General features: G+C 39.4%; 1 protein-coding gene across 2 annotated transcripts in view; it reads right to left on the reverse strand.

The window, feature by feature from the left end:
- The window catches only part of PTPRO (protein tyrosine phosphatase receptor type O), a 133,938-nt gene that overhangs the window by 53,636 nt on the left and 54,020 nt on the right, over nucleotides 1-26,282 (reverse strand). For both annotated transcript variants that reach the window (XM_034063221.1, XM_034063220.1), the window contains exon 2: nucleotides 3,206-3,479. In XM_034063221.1, the coding sequence (XP_033919112.1) occupies nucleotides 3,206-3,479 (274 nt within the window). The remainder of the gene's footprint in view (nucleotides 1-3,205; nucleotides 3,480-26,282) is intronic.

The following is a 26,282-nucleotide window of genomic DNA, read 5'->3' on the forward strand; positions in this document are numbered from 1 at the left end:
TCCGTGCTCTGTATTTCTCTCATAAACTATGTAAAACGGATTAGCAATAAAGTGGAACTTTCAGATATTGCAAAACACTAAACTAATGATATAAATACTGGAGTTTCTTCACTCCCATTGAAAAGCCAAAACCTGAAAGCAGGCTTGAAGTAATCATGTTAGATACCAGAACCACTTCTAACCTTATCCAGACTGAAAACTAGAAGAAAGGTAATTTTGATAGGCACAACATAATTGCACTCACAGGAATCTGCCCAGGATGGTGAAATTCATACACCTATTGTTGTGAAACCATCACAAGGATCTTTACAACCAAGTGGTCAGGGTTTCAGTTTTTCTCCTTCAGTGAAATACTGAGCCAAATCTGCTGAGCACAGCTTTGCTACAGAATCAGAAGAAAGAGAGCTATTTTGTGTCAAATTTCATTTAAGAGGCTTCCTATCTAAGAGTTGAATGCACCCTGTTCATCTCATCCTATCACCCCTGCTCAGGAAGCAATGCAAGGATGTGGGCTGTGCTCAAGCTGACAAAACCCTTGGGCTTTGAGAAGAAATACTGCAACAAATAGTTCACACTTTGCATTACAACAATCTGGAGTAAAAAAGCAAATATCAAAGTACAGCCTTAGCAATAACCACAATGGCATCACTGGTTATCCCAATTGATTTATTTTGTCTTAGTCTAATGAATGGGGCCAATCTGCCACTGTAAAGCTCTCCTGATACCAGGGAAATTAGAATAGGAATTAATCTGGTCCTGGAAGCTAGTTGCAATGTGCCATATTTTCACATGTAAGATACGGATGGAGTAACTTCGATAGTTACATGTCTTTTCATGGTTAAAATAAACTAAGCACATTAAACAGGCAGTGAGAGCATATGGCGTGAAAAAAAATACGAATCTCTCCTAATTATTGTCTGCCACAAAAATCAAGTTAATTAATAGTCAGAAAATGATGTAACCCAGGGAGTGAACAATAAGAATAAAAGGAAAATGTAAACAAAGAAAAGGAAACAGAAAACCAACTGTCATGAGTTTTGTAGGAGAAGCCAGTGGTCACTACATGAGCTTTAAAATCTCTTCTCAAAAGCAACATATTGAAATGTATCTTAAAAAGACCAGCCCCCCACACTGCCTTTTCATTCCAAATTTACTTTCATTCCTGCAGCCTTGTGCTCCAAAGGTGAGCTATGTTAGTAACTGAGACTGCTACATGAGAGCTAGCAATCCTCAGTCTGCCTGGCAGAAAATACACAGAAGGAGATCTGTCCCTTTCCCTTGAAGAGTCCAGAATTTACACCACAATTTCAGTGTTCACTGCTGCATCCTTCAATGCTTCCTGCAGGAATGCTCTTTCTTTTCCATAAACCTGGATGCTTTTCTGCTGAGACAAAACCAGTGAAATTCACTGCTCTGGTTTTGTTGCATGAGTTCCCCAAGCAGCATCGTTCAACTGCCAAATCACTGGTCCTTCCAGGCTCTAGGTGAGCAGCAGAGGCCACAGCAGGAAACACTAGGATGCTGCCAACACACTCACATAAGACAGGTGGTGAAAAGGGGTGGGCTCCTTTACATCAGAAGGAACACTGTCAAGTCTTGGAGGAGGGAAAGTGACATGGGATATGCCCCTTGGAGCCATCAGCCTCACACTCTTTCAGGAACACCTTGTGGAAACCTCATGAGCCAGAAATAGGAAGTCTGGAGCTGGCTTTGGTGGGCTGAGAGACACTGGTTCCCTTCTTGCTTCAGAGATCCCCTGCACAGAAGTTCATGTGTTCCATCTGCCACACTGGATCACACCTTCCCAGGCTACCATTGACCCTTGTGGGCTCTGGAAATCAAACATCAATGAGCCCTGATGCACAACTGCAAGTGCAGCATGCAAAACCCACTAGAAATGCATAGTGAAGCATTTTTTCCCCCAGTTGATTACACCTGAAGCTTGCAGTATTTTCTTTTAAGAAAGCAAACAAACCATAAAAATGGGAAACTGGATTAGAATTACTACATTGTCTGCAAGGTTAAAGCAGTCAAAGAAAAGGAAATTCAAACTGCCTTTGGATCCTAAAATTGTTCACTACACATAGATGTTCTTGCACATATGCCTTACGATAACTTGCATTACCCAACACCACCATACTTTTCCCATAGGTAGCTTCATGGTTGTTCTCATCAGGGCACAACTTGAGAACACAAGGGAAGGCTGAACAATGTACAGATTATGCAAAATCTGGTCATTGCAAAGTTTCAAACACCTCACTCAGTAAGCTGTGAGACTACTGTAATACACTTTGAATATTACTACAGTGGATGACAGTTTCTCACTGACAGACAAAATCACAACCATTCCTCATCTGCAAGCTAACTAAAACTGTCTATAAAAAAAAAACACAAAACCACCTTGAAATTGGTTTTCTCCATCCAAATATGTTTTTCCTGTCTTTTCTTAAATGTGTCTTCCAGGCAAAGAAATCATTTTATATTTTACAAATTGTTTTCAGGTTGGCACATGGAAGCAGTTCTGGAGCAACAGTCGATCCAGAAATACAGCAGACAACACTCAGAAATCTGTGGTGCTTTACATGATGACAAAGCAAACAAAATCACACTTCTCCCCCAGGATCGATATACATGGAGATAGTAAGACACAGATTACTACAGTTATGCTCTCCACGCAAAAACAACTCAGCTGTACTGGCAGAAGCATGTTTTTGGTGACTAGCATCTGCTTTCCAAGTTTAGTACTGCTTTAATACGTTAACAACCAAAGAACATTGTTATAGCATTTAAACCAGAATATATCTCACCATGTAACAGAAGTGCTTACACTGAAATGTTATTCAACACTTCTTGTCTTTTACTAGGTTTTTGAAGTCTTGGTTCAAAGGGTTTAGGATGAACATTTGGAAAGGAGATTCATCCATCACATTTGTCTCAGTATGTTAAACCTCTGGTCACTGTTCAGGAAAGGGAGAAACCCACAGCCATCCCGTTCTTCCTGCTCAGACTTTGAACTTTCACTCACAAGCCTTCTCAACACCTCTTCCCTACTGTTCTCATGCAGGGGTTAATCCTACACAGAAGGATGATCTACTGACAACACAAAACCCCCACCCAACCTTCTCCACAAGAATAACTTCCAGGGAAAATCAAACCATACACAAAGAGAAGAAACAGAGGAAAGAAAGAATAACGTTTTACTTACTGGTTAACACAGTGATTGATCTTGCTGACTTGGAAACCATATTTGAGTTCACTACCAAGAGAGTTACTATGTAATATAGGCCATGGTATTTGGCATTAAAAACCACAGGGGCAGGTAAAGTGCTATTGAATTCTTCGAACTGGAAAAAGTAGTTCTTGGATTCTCCAGCTATCTTCACAACATATACAGAGGATGAGCTCACCACATCAGATGCTTCCAGGGAGACAATGATACAATTGTCTTCTCGGACAGTAACTTGGAAAGGTTCTGCATTCTACAAGACAAGAATAAAGACTTTGCTGAAGTAAAATATGTTATTTTACTTTTATTTATTTCCCTTGGTTTTCATAGGATTCTCACATTATATTTGAGGTAAAGTTCTGTTTCATATTCTGCAAGAGAGTTGACATCAAACCATAACATTTATTTCTGAACACAATTCACAGCCAAAGTCCACAAGCATCTGATTATCAGGCCAGTCTCTCTGCAGCAAAGGTTAGTCCCTCCTGTGTGTTTTCTGATGCTCTGCTACTCCATCCCTTACATCCCAAGAAACAAAACCTCTGTCATTCTTTCCTGACAGAAGATGGAGTAGAGCAGAAGAAGAATGGGATTAAAAAGGGTATCAGAAGCAAGAGGGTTTCCACTAAAGCCACAAAGAGTAAGCCATTTAAACCACCAAAGAGAGAAGATTAAAGCAGGACTCCTTTATCTTGCAGAAACAGGATCACATATTCTTCAGTGCAATATATTCTGGAAGCCTGCAACTGAAGAATAACTTTTGGCACCGATGAAGCTTTTGCAAATATGCCCATTCCAGCAAGGACCAGGTGATAAGCAGCTCTCAGCACTATGTCCATGGCTTTGGTTGGCACTTTGCAGTTCCTAAGCTACACCATTTCATTTTCAATATTCCTTTTGTTAGCAGTAGAGAGAAAGAAGCAATTTAACCTTGTTTTCATATATCATGAGCATGTTAAGTCATTGCCAGCTGAAAACACTTTCCTTTTTATTAATTGCAAACCAGCTGTCAGCAAGAAGCACTTGCTCTCTGCAGGAATTTCAAAACAGTTCCATGGTAATTAACAAGAAGGAAAAGTTCAAGCTTTCATTAAGAGTTGCTGTTTTGTTTATTAGGCCACACTGCTGCTTAGAAGCTTTTACCCTCAGTGAAAACTGTAATATCTGATATTTCCAATTCCCAGCTCCATGGGATCCTTTTCTCCTTCATATTTCACAGGCTGAGAGCTCTATTTGGAAGACAGGGTGGGCAACCACTGCTACTTTGCCACTTATTCAGTCAAGTTGTTCCTGTAGCAAAGAGCTAGACACCTCCTTCAGAGATTAACTCTAGCAGTTTGTCTGCCTCCTGTCTTCATGTGGTTTTGTTTAGGGGATTCTCTAGGGTTTCTATAGGATATTAATAGGGATATTCTTCCATGAGAATAATATCTTTTGCATTTATGCTGCAGGAACCAGGATCCCAGTTTGGAATTCACACATACTGTATTGCTAACTCCTGCCATTCAAAAAAACCACCAAAAATCCCACAAAAAAACACCCCACCGAGAACAAAGAATTTGTTCTAGGTTTGTAAGGTTTTAAATAACAGTAGTTTGTCTGAATATACATTTATGATTTCATCACTGTCTTTGAGATTTCCCAGTGTACCTAAGGTCATATCACCCTATAGACAGAACGACAGGCGTGAGAAAAAAATTACCAAAGCAAACTCACTTACCTGACCCAACATGAGAACAAGGTAAAAGTAAATTAAGCCCAGTCTAAACTAGTCTAGACAGCTTCAAGAGATTATACATAAAGGCAATGTGACTTCAGCTGCTGACTGGAGGTTTGTTTGGCTGACTTTTAGAAGAATTAATTTGAAGTTGCTAAAATGATATAAACCAATGTTATCCATGGATGAATACTTTGTTGTGAAAATCTGATTAATTTTTCACAGATGGCAGAGTGATTGCTCCAAAAGATTTATAATGTAAGTCTCCAATTGCACAAAAACTTCCATTTGTTTTCATTAGCCTCAGCTGAATTCAACAGGTTTACCCTTGAGTAGATCAAATTAACACGTTTCAAGAGCTTGTATTTTGCTTTTAATCCTTATTCAGTATTTGGATTCACACAGATTCAAGTCGTTAACCAGGGATTATGTTTAGATCTGGTCAAAACCTAGTAGAGGTTTTCTTACCCTTTTTCATCCCCATTCTCTCCACACTAAGCAAATGTGGAATAATTCCTAGTTCATTTGTATCACAAAAAGCACAATTCCCTTCAAGGCCAAGCAAGGAAAGACAGACCTGGTTCAGCAAGGTTATTTCTACATGTCAAGCTTGAACTGCATGTAAGTCAGTGGGTGCTGACCTTCCCTAGACTAGCATTCGAATGTTTTGCTAGAAGAGAAAGAATGATGTTATCTCTAAAATTACTTCTAACCTGCCCTTGGTTTGCCATTGAATTACATGGTACTACTCACTGTGCCTACCTTGCTATGAAAAGACAGACAAAAAAAAACCCAACAAATTTATATGTGCCAACAAACAGTTCAAAGCAAGTTTCTTGTGTTTGGTGGTATTATAAATCATTTGTGATGTTAATTGAATACAGCTGGAAATTAAGCATATAATTGCAGAGCGATAGACATTCCTAGGATATAATTAGATGCTTTCAAAGACTGTTCATATGGGGTGTGATTTTACTCCTTGATTCTTCTGTAGGTATTGTATTAACCATGTTGAAGATTGTACTTTCATTTCCCCCCCCATAATGTTTCCTTGAATTCACAGCAAGTACCATTCAGCAAATGATCCACTAACCTTCTTCAGTAGTTCTCACAATTAACATGCCTCTGCTAGCTAGCTAGAAATCTCTCAAACATATACTATTGTTACGTATGACTACACCTAACTGGGGAGTCCTTTATCTCCTGAGCATCTGAGGATTGTGAAATGACCACCTCCCTACTTTGTCTGCATGTGTCCAGGTGCCTTTGAACCACTGATGCCATGATGCACAAGACATCTCTTCAGTAGCTGAGTGTCCACCTATGTAACAAATCCCAATCTTAAGTGGTACCTATTCTTTTTGGTGATTATCTGGCCCTCTTTCACAGACCTGTATCTGCCCAAGCTTTTAAACTGCTGCATGTACAAAACACATGTGGGAGGCATCTGTTATTATCCATTGGTCCCTGAAATAATTTTTATCCTTTCATTTCAACTCTAAGTTTTGGTTTATAGAATGAAGTGGCAAAAAAGGTATGAATAAAAAACCCTCGCAATTAACATGTCATAAGATGAAATCACTTATCTCCTTTGGGATATGGATTTCACTTTGAGTGTTTTAATAGAACAGACCACTTTAGGCATCCTGTTGTTGTATGTTGTATAAAGTGAGGGTTACCAACCACCACTGGACTTGTGATTTTGAAAGGAAGTCTAGAGAAAAACCTGAGTATTTTTTGGGAGCACCTCTGGAAGTGACAAACATGCCCCACTTAACTAGACTGTAAAGCCAGTCTGTCTTAGGACTGACAGCATCAGTATGGTAAATACACATTTCATTACTTCTGGTCAGCTACCTCCAGGATTTAATTTGCTGGTGTTGCAGCTTGAGCGGCTCTTTCATGCCTGTGGGGAAATTTGGCAGGGCTTGTGCATTCAGAACCAAATGATTAGTTTCAACTTCCTTTCTAGTTTATTATTACAAGCTTGTGCCACGATAAAGCACTTAGGAAAAGAAGGGTGGGGGGAGAGAGGGAAGTGAATCCCACAATGTGATGCCTGTTCACAGTCATTTCCAGCGCAGGGATGAGTCATGCGAGAGGAATTTGCAGCCAATAACCAGGTCCCAATTAAAATAAAAAGGAGGGGGAGGCAAGGCAATATAGAGCATGTCAAATAAAAAACATTCAGAGAGTAACAGGAAAATGAATGGTGTGCAGCAGAGCTCAGAATTCTCCTTTCAGAAGTCTATATCCTCAGTTTGTTTCCGTTTAACATTATGAACTTTACACACCAGGAAGAGATCAAAGTTGCAAAACAGCTATAATTTTACTTACTTTAGCTTTTGAATGTCTCACTTTGAAACACATTAGACCAGAACCCAATTATATGAAGAGTGAGTAGTTACATGTCTTGCTGAGTTTAAGAGGAGCTGTGGATACTCATCAGCTCTGTAAAACTAAAATACTGCTAACTGTGTCACCAAGATGCTGAACAAATCTTACTTCTGTCAGCTCTTATAGAGTAAATCCTGAGGAAATCCTAAAGTATCACAGAGTTTTTGAAGTGGCCATCTAATATCTTAATGTAGGAGCAAATTTTAAAGCTGTACGTATCTACTTCTTAGGGCAAAAGGACCATTATGATCACCTTCCGTGTAATGATGGTCAAAAAAAACCATCAATGCAAGCATGACAAGACAATATTGAACACTATATCCAGACGTCTTGGATGAAATAGTGGCTATTTTTGTGAATCATAGAATCACAGAACAGTTACAATTAGAAAGGACCTTAAGATCATCTGGTTCCACCCCCCCTGCCATGGGCAGGGACACCTCACACTAAACCATGTCACCCAAGGCTTCATCCAACCTGGCCTTGAACACTGCCAGGGATGGAGCATTCACAACCTCCCTGGGCAACCCATTCCAGTACCTCAGCACCCTCACAGTAAAGAGCTTCTTCCTTATATCTCCCAAATTATGCTACTACACTCAGGTATATTTTGTTCCACTGGCCAATAATGCTAATTTCATTCTAATTCACACAATGACTCATTCTCACCAAATTCATCTTACTTAATTTCAGGTACTTAAAGGGAATGACTGAGAGACAGGATGACCTTTTCACAGTACCTGAGGGCTCATCTGAGAGCTGAATTACTTTTGAAAGTGCACTGAACAGCCAAAGGGTCCATGCTTCTAGCTTGGCAAAATGCCTGCAGTCTTCTGTCACCAGGTACTCCACAGAAAGCACATAAGAAATTTCACAAAAGAAATAATATTGCAAACTGTGCATAAGAGTCATGTCACAGTATTTTTGCACCATCTTTCTAATGTATGTGACAAATGATACTGAAGAAAAATTATAGCAAAAATACTAAACATTCATTTTATGCAGAAACTGCAATCTTATTGGAATATATTATGCGGTTGTTGGAAATGTATTGTTTCATCTGAGTCACTGTCCAGGAAACAAATTCTGACCTATATAACTGTTTCAGTAATTTACTTCCCTCCCACCCCACAATTACTCTTGCTCTCCTTCTGTCCCTTTCCCTGCCATTCCCCTGCACAGGCTAGACACTTGACAGTGGTGGAGGATCGCAATTACCTTCCAGTCCCTTATAGCTAGAAAAAGAGGGCTCCATGAAACTCCCTTCAGTTGCAATGTGAAGTCACCATCCTAAGCAAGCAACAGACTGTGGTTTCACACTATTTGAAGTATAAGTTAATACATAAATCTTTGTTTTAGATGACCCTTCAGGTTCCAACCTTTCTTCCATCATTAATGGTCACCTTTCTTACTTTCACAGCTTCCTGCTTGTAATTTTCACAGGGTATTTTCTGCTAAACATTGCAACATCAACCCTTACGCTGTTTATATTCCACATTCAGCCTCTTTACTCTCATCTCAAAGGCTCTTACTAAAAAAGCATTTCATAAGGCTGAAAGTAATATGTTTTCACAAAAAGACAGAAGCAGTCTCAGATAAAGCAGTTCTCGTAGCCATGACCTGAGAAAGATCCTTTCTGTGCATAGGAAAGGACTGGGTTAATATTGCTCATTATACATTACACTAGCTACCATTCTTAGCTCCTATAGTTCTAACAACAAAAAAAACCCAAAACAAACCAAAAAAAGGCATAGTCAACCTTACAGAATTTAGGGAAGAAAGTACATCCTAAAATTTCCACATGTTCCAGTGAATTCTGAAGCAGGAAGAAACCTCAGTGCTGACTGCAGGATGAAAAGATCATTTGAAATGCTCTTCAGGAGTGTGAACAAAAATGTTACAGACTTGGAACAAAAATGTAAAGACTTCTTGGAAATAAGGATATTTATTCCTGGGGCTTCTGGTTTTATCTACACTTCTGCACAGGTTGTGCAAAGAAACTCTCTTAATAAATACCCTTTGAAAGAAATGTTCCATCAGAGAAATAGAAAACCTTATATCCAAGATTTTCCATGCAAAAGGGAATACTTAAAGAAGTGAAAAGAGAGTAAAAGCAGCAGTTCTCAATAATTAATGATGTTTGATTCAGGTTAACACACCATTTCTGGAATCCTCCTCTATGAATAGTGTCCCCAGCACTGTTGCTATTCTCAGTCTCAATAAGCCAGCAACAACAATCTGCTGGTCATATTTTATAAATGAGCTTCCACATTTCTTTGCTCTGGGAGACATTTTTAAAGGGACAGGTATTTTTTCCCCTCTCTGCACATGAATGAAGAATATGAAAGTATTTTTTTAAGCAAATGTTAATTTGCCATACCAAATACTCCACCTCATTTTGCTACCATTCTGAAGTTAATAATCTGGAAGGAAATCTTTCTTGATGCTATCAACTGCTATTATGATAACATTAAGTAAATGCCAGAATGCTAAATATGTGCAAGTGGAATGTTTGCATTCAGTAAGGCTAATATCTTTTATGTATCACCTTGTTAGTGTATGGAGCATTTAATGAATTATCGCTAAACATATATTTCTATCCCATCTTTCTAGTGTAAACTGGAAAGGGCAAAACCCAAGCACAGTGATTCAGGGACCCTGATACTGACATAGCATAAAACTAGGTTAGAAAGAACTATGGATGGCATTTCTCCCTCTTATCAATCCTGACTATCCCAAACATGACAGGAATTCACTCTCAGGCAGATATAGTTGAGTTTCTCTCTGCTCTAGATTTTTAGCTTCTCTCTAGTACTAGAATATGTCAAAAAGAAGAATTCTTCTCAAAGAATAACTGAATTTGATTACCTTCCTCAACTCAGACCTTTATGGAGCCTCTGCAATTAAAGTTAGTCATCCCTGGTGGATGTACCCAGACATATACACATGCCAGATGAACCATGTGCTTTAATTAAAATGCATCTTCCCTCTTGAGCCTCTGTGTGAATAACAGAAAAGCAAAAAGGGCACAGGAAACATACTATGTTACCACATCAGTTCCCTTAACTCTACCAAAGTGGCCCTTGTAGTGATCTTCTCCAGTCAATACTTACTCTCTCTCTGGAAGAACAGTGAAAGAAAGTTTCTACCTGGACAAATGCAAAATGATCAGAGCTGTACATAGGCCAGGTGGGAAGAGAAGTTCATGTTAAGTGGCTTCCCTATTAAATTCCAAAAAAGGAGAAGTTAGGAGGAAAGGAAAATAGAGATTACTTTCTAGGAACTGAACAGTATGCCACATGTACATTATCCTAAGAATATACATATTCTCCATCCACTGAGAGCAAGTGATTTCACAGCACAGCACCTACAAGTCAAAACACATGCACTGTATTTCAGTTCCCTCTCTGTGATAAAGGAAGAACAGATCACCCCATGAAAAATTAGCAGTTGTTGACCAGATAAACTGCTGAGATTTTCTCATGTTACTTACACGTAATTCCTGTGACCGAATGTTTTGTGCTTTGTTTTGGGGTTTTTTTTCCTTGCTAACATATTTGCTCTGCAGATGTAGGGGGAGTTGATTGTCTTACTTGGGGTGCTTTTTTGTCACCTTTTCCCAACCTGTGCTCAAAGAGGGGCAAGCAGCCAGTGCCATTTCCCTGATTACTAGCAAGAGATAAGCTCTGTAATTCTCTGTAGAGAAGAGGTCAATTGCAAATCCACACAGAAGATTTCAGCAGTTGCTACATCCTGCATTTCAATTCAATTCTAGTGTGGCTTTAGGCTCAGCTCAGCCATTTGTACTGATTCGATAAATTCCTATACAAAGAAGAGTTCTCTATCACACTACTGCTGGCAACATACTGCTCAGCAGTCAAGAAAGCTACCACATTCTCTAATGCTACAAAACCTCATAGCTTGTCACTGCCACCCTCCCCTGCAGGGATAACTCCAGAAGGATTTATTTGGTCACAGCATATCAAGCATTTAGTTTTTAGTACAGCTGCCACAGGTTGACTTGAAAGAAGTGAATGAAAGGAGTGAAAACAAAGAGCTTAGAAATGGAGTCAGGATCCTCAACTGTGGGGTGAAGTCTTTTCAGATGTAACACATGCCACCCTACCTCCCCAGTCAAGGGAGAATGACTGCTGTTACCTACCAGAGGGATGACAGTCCAGGTTACTGAGTGTTATATGGCTTTCATGAAAGATATAATTCTTCTACAATGTCTTTTCCTAGCAGCTTAATGGCTTCAACTTGCAACTGCAGCTGTGCTTACCAGGTCAGGAAAACAATAATTACTTCTACTCTAATATACAGCCCCCACATTTACCCTTCATTGGGATCCACTTGTGTGCTATCACAAGAACATGCTTAAACAGTCTGCATGCTTCTGTGTGTATAAGTAAAATACTGAATATCATGTTACCTTCAAAGCAAGGAGATCTTAATGACATGTTGGTCAGAACTTTTATGCTGAGACTTCTGTACTTGGTGTGGGATTCATCTGGCTTCATTTTATCAAAGTAAAAATTGGGCATATGGTCAAATCCCATTATCTAGGATCCCTCCGTACTCTGTAGGAAGAGATGGATCTAAAGAATTTGATTTATCTACTTAGGATTAAACAAACTGCCTTCTGCAGATGCTTTTCTCTCTCTGTGCACCTTCCTTTCAAGCATCAAGAGTCAGATGAGACCAGAAACAACAGCTGGGTATGATATGATGGCAGCTGTAACTTGGATCTGTATTGCCGTTTTTATGTGTTATGGCTCCTATTTTGTCTAAAGTGATACTATAAGGTTTAAATTTTGTTTAGCTATTCTCTTTTTCAGCAGTATACGAAAAGCAAATGATGGCCATGACTGAGTAAGGCATATAACTTTAAGCATACGAAAGGTCCTACTCAGCAAAAGATGTAAGTATGCTCATAAATCCTTTGCCTATGTGACAAAGGCTGGCCCTGCATACAAGAATCAATCACGAGATCAAGGTTTCCCTTCCTGAGTCACCAAAGAGTAATAAACCCCTGAAACTTCCCTCTAATTTGTTTTGGCATTTTTACGAAGTGAGGATGCTAAAAAGGCATTCAAAGGATAATAAAAGTCTTGGGTCACTCGGTGATGCTGAGAACCCTGTTCTTCAGGTTTGGTGTTCTCTGCGTAGAAATTATTATTTCTTGCTGCTGTCATTCATTTTAGACACTTGGCAGTTATTCAGAGGCCAACACAGATGCAGACAAACCCTTATAAACACATTCATCAGCTTAGCATCTTAGGCTGGGGTAGCTCAGCACTAATAGTATGGAAACATGCAGATTAAAATTCTAGCTGGTTTGGCAGTTACAGACCCTTTGAATGCAGAATTTATAGAATTAAACTTTAGCTATTATCTTTCTCTTATCTATTCCTTTTTTAATACCTGACAGAGCTTTTCCCCAGGCATTACAATGGCTAGCCAGGCAAGAGAAGGCTTAATACACCGAGAGGAAAGTCAGCTGAGAAAAGGGTGTGTGGATCATCAATGGGAAGTCTGTACCCTTAAGCAGAATCAACTGTAAAACAAGAATATATACTTCTAGAAGGCTGTTTCTAAATTTGAACTCAGGATGCAATCTATTATTGTTTCTGCTGAAAACGATGATTTTACAAACAGCGTGACCTTCAGTGAGTCAACATGACCTTTCCCAGAAGTAGCCCCAAATAAATATTTACTGAGCTTTATTTCATAGGCATTAACTCATCAGTAATATAAAACACTTTCAGGTCACTAGGCAATGTAATGTAAAATATTATCATTGTGACCTAATGCCACAGTATAAAAATGATAACGATTTTCTTTCCTAGTTAACTTCTAGATATGAGTTCACCATGTACTGGCTTATGTCATTGCTTTCTTCTTCTATTTTATGAAATATTTTTGTCACCAATGAAAGATGACATGGATTTTTTCTTTTTTCCCTGTTCTTTAATTCATAGCAAATGGTGCTTCCATACATAAGTGCTGGTCATCTTGCGTTACACTAATCCAGGCAAAAAATGCATTATTCTAATTGGCTGGCTGCTATTTTACAGTCACAGTAGGGTCATTTCTCAATAACTGCAATGCAAATATACAGAGCTCTCTTATAAATTCCTGCACTCAAAATTCAAGCAAGTGTGCACTTTTAAATCTCTCCACTTGCAGAGCATGGTCCTTTATGTATGTGTGTATAAACAACATCAGAAAGATGCAAGAACATGTACACTGGCAGCGCTGAGCCCCCACGGTAATGGGAGCTGTTTAGCAATCAAGCCAAAGGAATGGTTTCTCTTATTTATTTATAGCTTTTTAAAATTTTAAATACATTCTTGATTTATTCTTCACCAGGTCCTTACTGACATAATTCAGATTTTCCTCCACTTCCACTCCAGTGGGCCCATACCGCAATACCCATACCTTTACTATCAACATCGGACTACAGTGTTGTTTCTTAGTTCAGGTTTATTCTGGATGTAATTTCTGCCACCTAATTCAGGTGCCAGGAGAGTCGTGGACAAAAGTATGACCCTGACCAAGCTGTTTCTCAACAAGCTTTAGAAATCTAAAGTAGTAGAGAAGGCAGACATTTGGTGTTTGGTTGGGGTTTTTCTTGGGGCTATTAAGTGCTGCAGCTCCAGGCACATTCCTGTGGGGATTTCTCAAGTGATACCAACAGTGCTGAGAGGACACAGAAGAAAGTTATGACTCAGAGTTGTCATTGTGTTCCCCAGACTTCAGAGAAGAAACTCATCACCCAACAGCACTGTGAGTTGCCTACATCCCACCGCACCAAAAGTCATTTGCAAACAACAGCTCCTCCACAGCTTAGTGAAACACCAGCAATAACAGAGTGGGTGCATACTCCGAGTTTACCACAAGCACCAGGTAAAAAAGATTGGCTTAAATTACCCCAAAGATTTGGATCATAAACACAGCTACCACAGCTCAATCTATCAGCAAAAATGTATTTATCTATGATAACAAAATTAGCCATGTTCTGCTTATTTCTGCTGCGTGAAAAGGAATATTCATACTTATATTAAGTAATTGCATGTTTACGACCAACCTATAATCCATTTGACAGTATCCTTTTTTCCCCTCTTATTAGCCCTGTAAGCTCTCCATTCAGTTCTCACACTTTGCATACCAAGGGACAGAAAAAGATCCCTGTCCTTATAAAGTTGCATACAAGTGCAGCAAGTCTGCAGAGATGAGGAAGACTAGACCAAAACACTAGACACCATGCTCCAAGGAGCATGAATGTCTCGGTACGAGCCACAGTAAAAGCAGAAGCTCAGAAGACTTGGATTTCCTCCCTGTCATTTGTCTCTACTTGAAAGAGAAAAAGAAAAAGAAGACATGCATGAGTGATGGTAATGGAAGACCTATTTGTGTGCAATTCACTGGAGAAACAGCACAAGGACATATCATCCTTGTGAAATAATTTGTCCTGTATTCCTTGAGCCAGCTGAAAGTTCCATTATGTACAAAATAACATGTGCAGATGAATACAGATTTGGGAGATGTATTATTCTCTCAATACATTGCCTCTGTGTAACTCGTCTTCACCTCTGCCATAAAAACAGGCTTCTTCCAGAGTGCCTCACACTGTTATAATGTGTGACTTTTTCAACTAACCTAGAATAGATCTGAAAGCGCAGAGCAGCAACAAGGAGTCATTCACAATTAGGGCTCTTGCTGTGAAACAAAACTGACACATGCTCCTGAAACATATAGCAATTAGCAAGTGTGAAATAAAAAACCATCACACCACACCAGTTGTTAGCAAGGCGTGCAGAAGCAAAAATAAAAGAGCCACATCTTTATCGTTCTGGTCAGCTTTGCAATTCAAAGAGATCTTAATGAGAACATCACAATTTCATTCCCTAAGATAAGGCTCTGTGCCTCATACTGACACATCTGAGCTCCTCCAAATGTTTGCAAACAGAGAAAATCCTTCTTCTACATAAAATTAAATAGCAACAAAAGAAAAAATGCACTTCCTACAACAATGAGGCCCAATTCTTGGTTGAAATCTCCTGCTACAATCACATTACAAATAATTCCAAGGAACACAAAAACACGTCTCTGCCAGGAAAAAGCAGTCTGCATCTACACATGGTAAAACAGAAGCTGGAAAGTAAAGACCATGCTGTTTTATTAAGCTGTCCTAGAAAAGCCAGTAGCTATCATTCAGATGCAGATCAGAAAAAAAACAACCCAGTCGTCCAATCTGGCATGAAACCAAATGCCTACAATTCTCACCATCACTTCCTACAGCACAGTTTGATAACTGTAGATGTGAAGATGGAAACAAAGCCATTTCCATTCCAGTCTGTTCCCCTTGGGTTCCAGTCTGCCAGGTTAATGGCAAGATCATCCTTCCTTATTTCACCCCAGAGGAGCTGTGATCTCTACATGGCCTCAGAAGTGTGCCATTCCTTGCTGTGGCTAACCCAACATTACTCATGGCTAGGCAAACTACTGGCAGAGGTGTTTGCAGTAGGTAAAAAACACTGAGATTTTCAAAGGTATTTACAGGTCCAGTATATAAATTTCTGTTTTTGAAAATCCCACTGGTACCAATTTGTACCTTCATAGACCTTTATGACTTCCAGACTTCCATACCATTGGCCAAAGCACAATTCCTGGAGTACTCGGCTAACTCATTGATGTTAGCATTGATTTGTATTTGTTAAGAGAACTCAAGTATTTTACCTGAAGCTGAAAACTTGCATTATATTTTATTCAGACTTATACTTTGGAAACATTAAGAACATATTTGCTATCTACATCTTACATGGTAGGCTTTGGTTTGTTTCATTTGAAGTATTTCATGTCCAAGAAATTTCAGCCTGCATTTTCCAAAGCAGCTCAGAATGAGCATCAAGGGAGAAAAACCAAGAGCAGAGATAGAATAATGACTACAATTCAAACAAAACTCCTCAAAGGGCAGAAGAAGCTACTACTGTGATAACTAATTGATCCTACATACACAAAAATGATAAGCAGGATTCTGCCCTGACTGATTATTTTTTATGAGGGATTTAATTAAATACCCCTCAGGTCTTTTTTTGTTGTTTCTTTGAGGTTTTAACTGTCAGGCAGCAATTCCAAAAGAAAAATTACATCCAGGAAGTAATTATCTGTATTTTTGACTTCATTCCTGCTACATATATATTTGTATATTTGGCTTCATTCCTGCTCCAGTGAGCTCTGGCAGGAGAAAGCAAAGAAGTTGGGGGATGAGTCAAAAACCCAAACTTGAGAAGTTAAATACATTTCTCAGTGCCTCAATTAGCAGAAGGAGGGCTTGTTCCATTGTGGGAGCAGCACAGGGTTCATAAAAGTAAGGCCTGTATTTGTGACTGTGTGTCATGTTAGAAAGTGGAGAAACATAAGGGGCTTGAGACAGCATTATTTGCTCTGAATAATTAGCCCCCAGAGCCACTGCTAGTCAGAAGTGTTATTACAGTTGGGCGATCAAGTTCAGGGGCTCCATTCACACAGCACTGGGTGTGGGCAGATGTCAAAGCTTTTGTTTTCTCTTTACCTTTCCCCTGTTCGCCTGGCTTCTCTGGGCTGACCAAGAGGACAGATGCACAGCACAAGTCATTCAGGCTCTTCCCTTCTTTGCTGGCTCCAGTTCAAGACTACTCCTATTCCCTACAGAAATTTGTTTATAGGTTTTCAAGGTAGATGTATTGCTCGTATTCTTAAAGCCCTGTTAATAAATGTTTTATTACCCCTGACTTGGGTTTATCCCAGCTGCTGTTATCCTAGATAATTGAGAGTTGAATTGAACACTTAATATTTAAAATGTTTCCTGTGTGTTTTGATGATGTCAGCTTTCCTTTGAATCCCTTCACCGGTTTTCCCATACAGACTAATCTTTTGTTCTTTTCCCCCAAAGACTTTAGCAACCATTATTTGATGCCAATCTTTCCATCACGTTACCTGCCTTCTATTCTGCCAGTAACAGAAGACACAAATACCTATTTCTGCTTCTTTACTTACCAGTCCCTGTACATGACACTGTCTTGCCATAAATAAACAAGAATACCTCCTTTTCAGAGAGGCTTTTAATAAACTCAAGAACTGCTGCTGATTTGCTTCATATATATATTTAGAAAATATATTTATAGAAAGCATATTTTATATAGAACTTGCATGTGTCTTGCTCACACATTCCTCACCTTTAAAATCAATTTTACAAAATAGTGGATTAGAAACATAAGTATTTTATATCTCTGATTTATCTGTGTGTTGCATTCTGCAGTCTCTTCTCTGTAGTTTTTTGTCTTGCTTCTTACTGATGTGGCTTCATGCTCCTCCTTTGGAGACCAAGCTGGTTACCTCATCCAGTGGCAACAGCAACCAGCCCAATAGGTTTCCAGTCCTACCAGGTGTTCTCACTGCTCCTTCAGTCTGCACTGCAGCCATCAAGCACAGCTATGGGATCATGAATCTATTTTTGCTCCCCAAGAGGATAGGGGTTTTTCACCTACTCTGTTCTGTGCAGAAGACGTCATCCTTAACATACAAGACTCTGACCTGAAGTAACACGACAACCTCACAAATAATTTCATTTGAAAAGCTTTTAGCTGTGAACTATTTTCTAATGTCAGCCATGGCCCAGAAAATCCAGCTGCTGAGTCTCCACTTTGTTCACAGAACCATGCTTTTTGACAAGAGACCGAGGAAAGTCAGCCTGAAATAATCATATATTCCTCTATGCATGATTGCTGCAGTGACTAATCCCAATTTGCTCCCTTAACTCCCTGCTTCTGGCTCCCTCCCTTTCAGAAGGCAGCAGCAAGCTCTCCCAGTACTGGAAACAAATGAGAGTGGAGGAGAAAAGGCAATTTGTACTCATGCTCTCTCCCCCACCACACTTCCTCCCACTCCAGATTCAGTAGCAAAGGAGTATGTTTTGGTTGATTATCTGAGCCCAAATTCCCCACTATTATGTTAACGAATAGCAATGAAAGAATATTTCTGGTTAATTATGTGCTTTTACTGTTGATATTGCAGCTGAGTGGGAAAAAACGTGAGAAAATCTGCATGTTTTATGGTCCAAACGTAATGTGGGAACTGCTCAAGAACCAGATTTCTTGTATTCTCATTCAGTTTCCCAAGAAGTTTGGAAGCACTCAGGTCTTGTAACCTTCTTGATGCCCTGAAGGAGAGGATCCAAACTGGAGTTCAGTTCTAGACAACTTAAATTGAAGAGCTGATTAAAGCTGATGTCAAGATTAGAAAATGTTCTGCACTTCTGTACTATGATATCTTTCACTGGAGAATTTCAAAGCACTTTTCTAATACATGTTAATGAGACCTCACAAGAATGCTATAAATACAGTATCATGTGTATATGACTCATGCAACTTATTAATTTTACATCACCTACACCGCTGTTTGAACAAGAGTGACAGAGCAGCATTCAGGCAAATTCCTCTGTGAGAACCCAGCCAAAATAACAAAACCTGGGTCTTCAGGGTCAATCTGCCTCAAGGCTGACTCCAGTTACACAGGTTGAGGCTAAGAGACATGCACCCTGCTTGCCATAACCCTCCTACTGCATGATTGCCTTGCAAAGCAACAGCAGTCCAGTTCTCCTAACAAAATGTAAGTTTCCTAACAAAAAAACACTCTAAAGAAGTGTATAGCTGCTCCTGTGCCAAACATACCATACTATGCCAGTAGTCTATAGCAGGATGTAAGAAAAAGAAGGAACTTTGTTGGGGGATGGATATGGATCCAAAAGATATAGACCTACTGGGGGACTATAATTATAAAGCAGGAGAAAAAGCAACATATAATCTTTTAAACTTACCTATGCCCTTAACTAAAAGCCATTTTTACTTAGCCTAATTAACTGTTAGTACTGAGCTCCTGATAAGCTCTTCATAATTTCAGAGAGTTCATTCTACTTCTGTGGTGATTACCTGTTTAGGAGGTTGTACAGCCATAATAATAAGGAGGACACACAAAGGATTTGTTTGCGTGGTACTTTACATGAATGGTCATACATGTTGATGAATGGTCAAGTATGTTAACGTGGGCTTAGCACCGGTTACCTTAGCTTCCTGCTAGCTTAGAGGAGGGGTAGATGAGCTAATGCATGTCTGTAAACTATCATAAGCTAAATAACCGGTTAAAGGCAACACAGAGCGTAAATAACAGAGCTGAAACCACAGTGACTAGATTTTTTTAGCCCTGTCTCAGGGGAGTCATGAAAGGTGATCAAGACACTAATTTCCTAGTGATTTCTTTCTTTCCCGCATACAGGATGATTGGCATGGTTGAATTCAGCCAAAACAAGAGAGGCAAATTTTGCTTCAACATTCACAGTGGTTAGAGCACATAAAGAGTATGGAGGCAAAGTAGAAACTCCTGGTAACTGCACTGCTCTCCCAAAGAGAAAAAAGGAGGAGAAGGAGGGGAAGATGCTTCCTGTCCTCCAGCTGGGAGGAAGGACAGAGGGAACAGGTTTTTAGGCTTCAGGAACAGGTCTTTAGGCTTCAGATGAACCCCGGGCGTTTCAGCTCCTAACTGGATATCAGTAACATAAGAATATAAAATTGTAAATAAGTTGCTGCCCTTTTATGCTTTGATGGCTCAATGCTGTTAATGCTAATTAAAGCTTTCTAACCTATGAAATTTGTGGATAATATAGATCAGTAAGAACACCCCTCTTCCCACACTGAAACCTGTACTAGTCTCTTGTCTTTGTGAACGGCTCCTCCAGACTTCTCAATGTTCATATCCAAGAGCAGACTCTGTGGCTATAATCTACCCCTGAACTCCAAGCCATCCATTATCAGTGCAAGTTTCATTCTGTAAATTGCTATTCTGGCTAAGAATTCAAGTCTTCAAATGCACCAGGATTGGTCAGTCATGAACTGCATGGGAAATGGCAGCTTCTACAGGCTGAAAGGGTTCCTGAATGGATTTATGGCTATTTGTAGTAGGGTGCCATTTGGAAGAAGCAGTGTTCCTGTAAAACACCTGATGGAGTTAAAATTGAAATGGCCCCTATTCTCAAGAGTTAATAACTTTCTGAGGGGAAGAAATCACCTTAGGACCCTGATGTATTTCAGAGGATGAAAAAAGAGAGGCAGTTTTGGGTTAAGGAGATGGAGAAAGGAGGAGGAAAATCTCATGTGTTGGGAAGAGTAAACTTATTCCTTTGATCTGCAGAAGGCTGGCTGAAGCCATACAGTGGTTTGCCAAATGACTATAGCAGTTTCTGAACTTAAGGCTGCTGTTTTCAGGAATAGAGACTCCAAATCTCATACCTTCCACTAATAATATCTGCAAAAGAGTTGTATTATTTATACTTATCTTAAATTAGCTGGTGACCTGAGCTATATTTACCATAGTCCAAATGCAGTTTGTGTGTCATTCATTGTATAAATGAGGTTTGAAATGAACATAACTGTTTACTCAGAAGTCATCCATTTAGGAAACTGGGATTTCTTCATTACCCAAAATATACGATAATTGTCCTTCACTAAGTTAATTGCACAGACCTACTCCTCAACTGAAATTATCTGTCAACCTCAAATAATTATTACACATCAGCCTCAGCTAATATTTATCCATTCATATTATTGCATACATAGACTGTATTGAAACTGAACTTGACTGATAGTGAGGTGAGCACCTTTTTACAAAACCCATAACAGCGAGGTTTTTACAACAAAACTAAAACCATGTCTCCTAAGTCAATGAACAAAGTGCTACCACAGCATACAATGGGGTGCTTAGTACACAAGAGGGAGAGAAACCCTTGGAGCTGGAAGTCCAGAGACAGCAGGTCCATATAGAGGGGCACATGCCTTTCTCAAGGTGCTGGGCACCACTAAGTGCTGTCTCCCACCTCTGTACCCCTCCAAGTCAAAACAGTTCCTTTCTGCCATGGAAGTGAGGGTTCCTGCAGGTTGTGGTGCAGCCATGGGCAGGCTGTGAGCAGATGGAAGCTCAGGGGGCCCTGTGGTGCCCGGACAATGCCTGCTGCAATGCTCTCTTCCTCCATCTGCTCTATTCTCCCTGCTCACCCCAGCTGGCTTTCAAGTGTCTGTCTTAGGTCAGCACAAACTCCCACAGTGTCTCCATAGCTTCCCATAGGATTTTAGCATGCTAGATGCTGCTAGCGGCACCTGAGCCAGTTGCTTATAGGTGACTTCAGTGTAGTCTATATTTGACCCCTGTGATTCACTAATGTCCTGCATGTTGAAGATGCAGTGGTTCCCTTAGAATTCTGCAATGACCCACAATCCATCAGTAATTATCAAGATAAATTGTGATGCTTCTTAGGATTACAAAAGTCTGAAACTTTTGCTGTTCCTTGTACCTATTTCTTCATTTTCCATCTCATTCAGGCATTTATAGCACTCAAGAAGAATGAGACAATGGTGCACACTGATACGTCAGAATAGATCTAGCTACATCCCTTTCGCAGACACGTGATAATTACAGGGTAAAAGGTAATGGTAAATCAGGATAATAACATTACTTCCTACAAGGAGAAATCCCCTTTGCAGGGGGCATGGGAGGATACATTTCTGCAGGTGGAAGTGTATTTTGCACTAAACTGCTCAAATTTATTTCACTTTTCCATTTCTAACAGAGTTTGCTACAAATACATCTGTAAAGTTTTACTGTGCAAAAGGATTCAGTTCTGATAGGAAGCATTTCCTACCCCTGCCACATCTGAGACAGAGGTACAGATCTTGAGGGAAATCCCTGAAGGATGGAATCAACATTGGCCTCAGATCATATACAAAATACTATGTCAAGCACATTGTTTACTGTCGCCTCCAATTTATCCTCTGTGACACAATGCAAAACAACACATATCACAGAAGAAAAAGAAAAGCATGGAACACAGTATGTGAATTAGCCTAGCAGATCTGTCAAGGGCATGAGATATATGTATGCGTGTGCACATCCCCAGAAAAGACACAAAGAACATTCAGATGACTAGTTCAAAACAAATGTAAATCCTCAAGCCCCAAATATGTGACATAAGATGGTCTTACCTGCTAAAAAATGTAAGTTTTGTGACTAAAATGCATAATCTGATAATCTAGGTGAGGTTTTGCCACTACTGGTGACTGCTTTCAGTCTTTCTGAACCTTTTTGTTCCTGATCCTTACACATCCTCATGTTCATGCTGCAACTTTAACAAAAAAACGGCAGTGCAGCACTACATTTATTTAAACTTTTGGTTAACTAAATAAAGGGCTTTTCCAGCCAAGGCTTTAGCATGTTATATTTTAAATTAGATGCTTATAGAAGAAAATAGTCTGCAGTGGAGTCTGTATTGAGAAGGGAACACAAATCCCCATAATGAAAACCCAGCCTAGTCAACCCTTTATGAACACGGAGGCACCCAAAAAAGATACAGAATATGAAGTAACTTGAACAAGAGTGTATTACACAGATTAAAGGCACTAAATGCAACGCATCCTATTGCAGAACTTACAGCATTTCATATTCTGTGCAGGGAGTAAATAGGAAGATCTAAATTAAGTGACTGCATTGAGGTTAGTGTAAATCACTGCTTCTAGGGACTGCTGTGTACTTGTTACCTCAGAGGATTAAAAGGAAAAACTCCCTACCAATATCTCATCCTCTTGTATACATCACACTTCTGTAACTGTCATGGAGAACAGACACCACCAAATTGCAGCAAATGTAGTCCAGTATTTCTCTTTTTACTGGATAAGAAAAGGAGGCAATCTAAATGCGTTTGATAAGAAACCTCAGCACTCAGCAAAGTCATCAAAGGTCAGTAGTGCCCCCACCGGTCAGAGACCAATGCTGTCTGAGACCTCAAAACTCAGCTCCTTTCTCACAGGGAGTCAGTAAGTTACAAAAGAAGGTTTCAGAAATGAAAAGTTAATACAGAGAAATGGATACTCCTTCAAAAACTGAACAACAGACTGTGTTTCTGCTCAGTACCTTACCAGACCTCCAGCAGGAGGAAGGAGGAATGTGGGCTTCCATTTGTACATGCTTTAACTTTCACATAGGTGGTGAATCATAGAATAGTTAGGATTGGAAAGGACCTCAAGAACATCTAGTTCCAACAGAAGGCAGAACTTCAGTATTTAAGCTGACTTCAGAGAAGTTTCTGTACCCTTAGACTCTGGTAAGGGAAAAACTATGTGAATCTGTTATCATTTCAATATTCATAAAATGGGGTCTTCTTAGATGCACAGCTCAAGATTATTCAGGTATACAATTTTAATATTAAATATATATATATATTTATGTCAAGATCACATAAAAAGCCTAGAGCTAATCTTACTCCCAGTTCAACTGAGCTCCCAGTTCAGCTGGAAACACATGTCTTATTTAAATGTTCCATGTATATGTACAACAACCGCTTAAAGATTTTGTTTATTCAAACATATTTCTGCACATCTAAGTAGGCTGAGGATCAAAAGCCAGGTTCAAATTTATGCCATTTTGAACTTAAGGTGGTGAATAATGACTCTTCAGCAAGTGCTCTAAGCTACTTTTTTTCTGCTGTTACAGATCTACATCCAAATTTCCTGTTGCATTTCTGCATTTCTGCACCTTTTTGTCCTGAATTGATGTCAGGCATGGAAAACAACATATCCAAACAATTCAATGGGTGGAAATAGTTCAAGTTTACTATAGAGCTAAGGTTTATTCGCAGGGCTAAAGAAGACATTTTTAATCTTTTGAAGCTGCTTAGCTCTGTCCTAGTTATGGGACCTCAGAAAAAAACATAATGAAGGAAACACCTAGTATGCATTTGCACCTCACTCAGTGTTCTGTTTCATGGTGGAATTTCTTTAGAGTGGTCTAATTATACTTTACAGGAAATACATCATTTTCAATTTTGCCTTGATGGCCCAGGAGACGGTTCCCTAAAGAGAAAGATCTGAAATCTGCAGCTTTTTATATCCTCACTAATTATATGAAATAAAGATCTGACACCTGAGTACAAGATGTCCAAAAGAACAAGCACATGGAAAAATTGGGGTATTTTTTGCAGTTTGAATTAAAGAAATAAAATATCTGGAAGGAAATTGAGTTAGATGAGGTGTTAGATTAGACTGATGAAGTGTCTGTTTGATGCCCAGTGAAAAGGGAACACTACTTTTTTGTCAGCAACATCTTACACATTTGAGCCAGTATAACCAAACAATAATTAGCTTTCCATGGCCACTCAACAAAATAGAAAACAAAGAGACACAGCTTCAGAAGACAGTTGTGGAACACTGTCATTCAATATTTTCTGTCTTTTAACACAAATGGATACGAGCTTGTCACCTTTTGGGGGAAATAAGTTTTCTTTTCATGGTGAGCCACACAATTCATGATTTAAAAAAAGCCTTTAGAATAACAAAAGTTGTAGGTTTCTAAGGCTCTTCAGCTAAAGGTGATTGCTGCAAACTGAAAAGCTATTGATCGTGTCACTTACTTTCTCATTAAAATATTTGCAGTAAAAGTAAAAATAAGTTCAAAAATAGTTTGAAAATCTCAGTGAAAAGTAGGTGGTACCTCTCAACTCCAAGGGACACCAAGAACACAAAAACCTTGTTTCTTCAGTAGTTTGGTTTTGCAATTACATGCAATATTCCTTTATAAAGGCATCTTTAGAAAGTTCTACTGTTGAATGAATAATGAAAATGACATTGGCCAAACTATTTAATGCCATCTGTTCTAGTTGCATCACTCTAACTAGGCAAAGAGCAAGGAAAACTGTGGGATTTTCCTAGCTAGAGCACAGCCAACATGGGCAGCTTCCTCTGCCCTTCCTGCATCTGCCAGGATGTCCTGATGGAGCCGGGGCAATGCAATGCAATGTTGCTCCCCAGGATATTTGTCTTTGAACACTATGGGTGGAAAACTAGGTTGGAGCTATCCTAATTCTCCAGTTAAGGACAGTTGTACTGCAGAGATTTGGGGAACTCATTCGAGTGTACTTTGTCACACACTGTCTTCCCATTAACAAGTATCTGAAATGCTTGCCTGAAATTCTGGCAAACCATTAGAGGCCCAAGATGTCAGGTATTAAACAGAGTCTGAGTTGAGTGCTTCTTGGAGTAAGTGCCTCTTGAAGAACAGATGCACTAGCTCACACCTTGCTTTTCTGACCAGGCTCCTTCCCCTGTGTTAGAAGAAAATGAGCCTTTCCATAATTGTTTATCTTTCCTATTATTTCATCCCGCTGCTGAGCCCACAATAGCAGGTGACAGACTGTGGAGAGGGCTTTTAGAGATATTGTAGATGCTTATCTGCTATAAATCACAGCTTCATTACCTCCAGTGGAATCTGCTGAGCTATAGCAGCAGAGGGTCTGACTCTGCATGCTGCATTTTAGAGCTGTGGTGTTGTCACCATTTCTGCAGAGAAGCTACAGATGTTCGATTTGTAATTTAAATTAATGACGAATGAATGTTATTCTTTTTGCCACAGAAAAGAAGCTCCCCATACAGCAAGAAAACAGAATGATATTGAACTTTCTTTTCAGCCGTATCTCTTCAGTGGTTTTACAAAGGAAGAAAGTAGCATTATCCTGTTTCACAAATTAATGCACAATACATAACCAGCAGAGACAGTAACAGATCTAGGGACAAGCTTTCATAAAAGGCAAGGAAAAAGAAGATATCCACAGGGACTTAGCACAGATTAGAAAGCTACAGAAAAACAATTCAGAAAACTCAGGAACTAGAGGGTTTATATCCAAATAAAGCAAAGCAATCAGAATGATCTGATGGCAAAAACAGGGAAGAGTTTACACACTTCTAAGCATTTTCCAGTGTCTTTATTGGAAGCTATCATCTTCCCTATGTTTATCAATCTAGATTCGATTGAAACTGAACAAACTAGTCTTGCTTTTGACAAAGTAGTCCATGACCAGAAAAAAGA

Source organism: Melopsittacus undulatus, chromosome 5 (assembly GCF_012275295.1).
Source record: "Melopsittacus undulatus isolate bMelUnd1 chromosome 5, bMelUnd1.mat.Z, whole genome shotgun sequence".
Classification (NCBI taxonomy): Eukaryota; Metazoa; Chordata; class Aves; order Psittaciformes; family Psittaculidae; genus Melopsittacus; species Melopsittacus undulatus.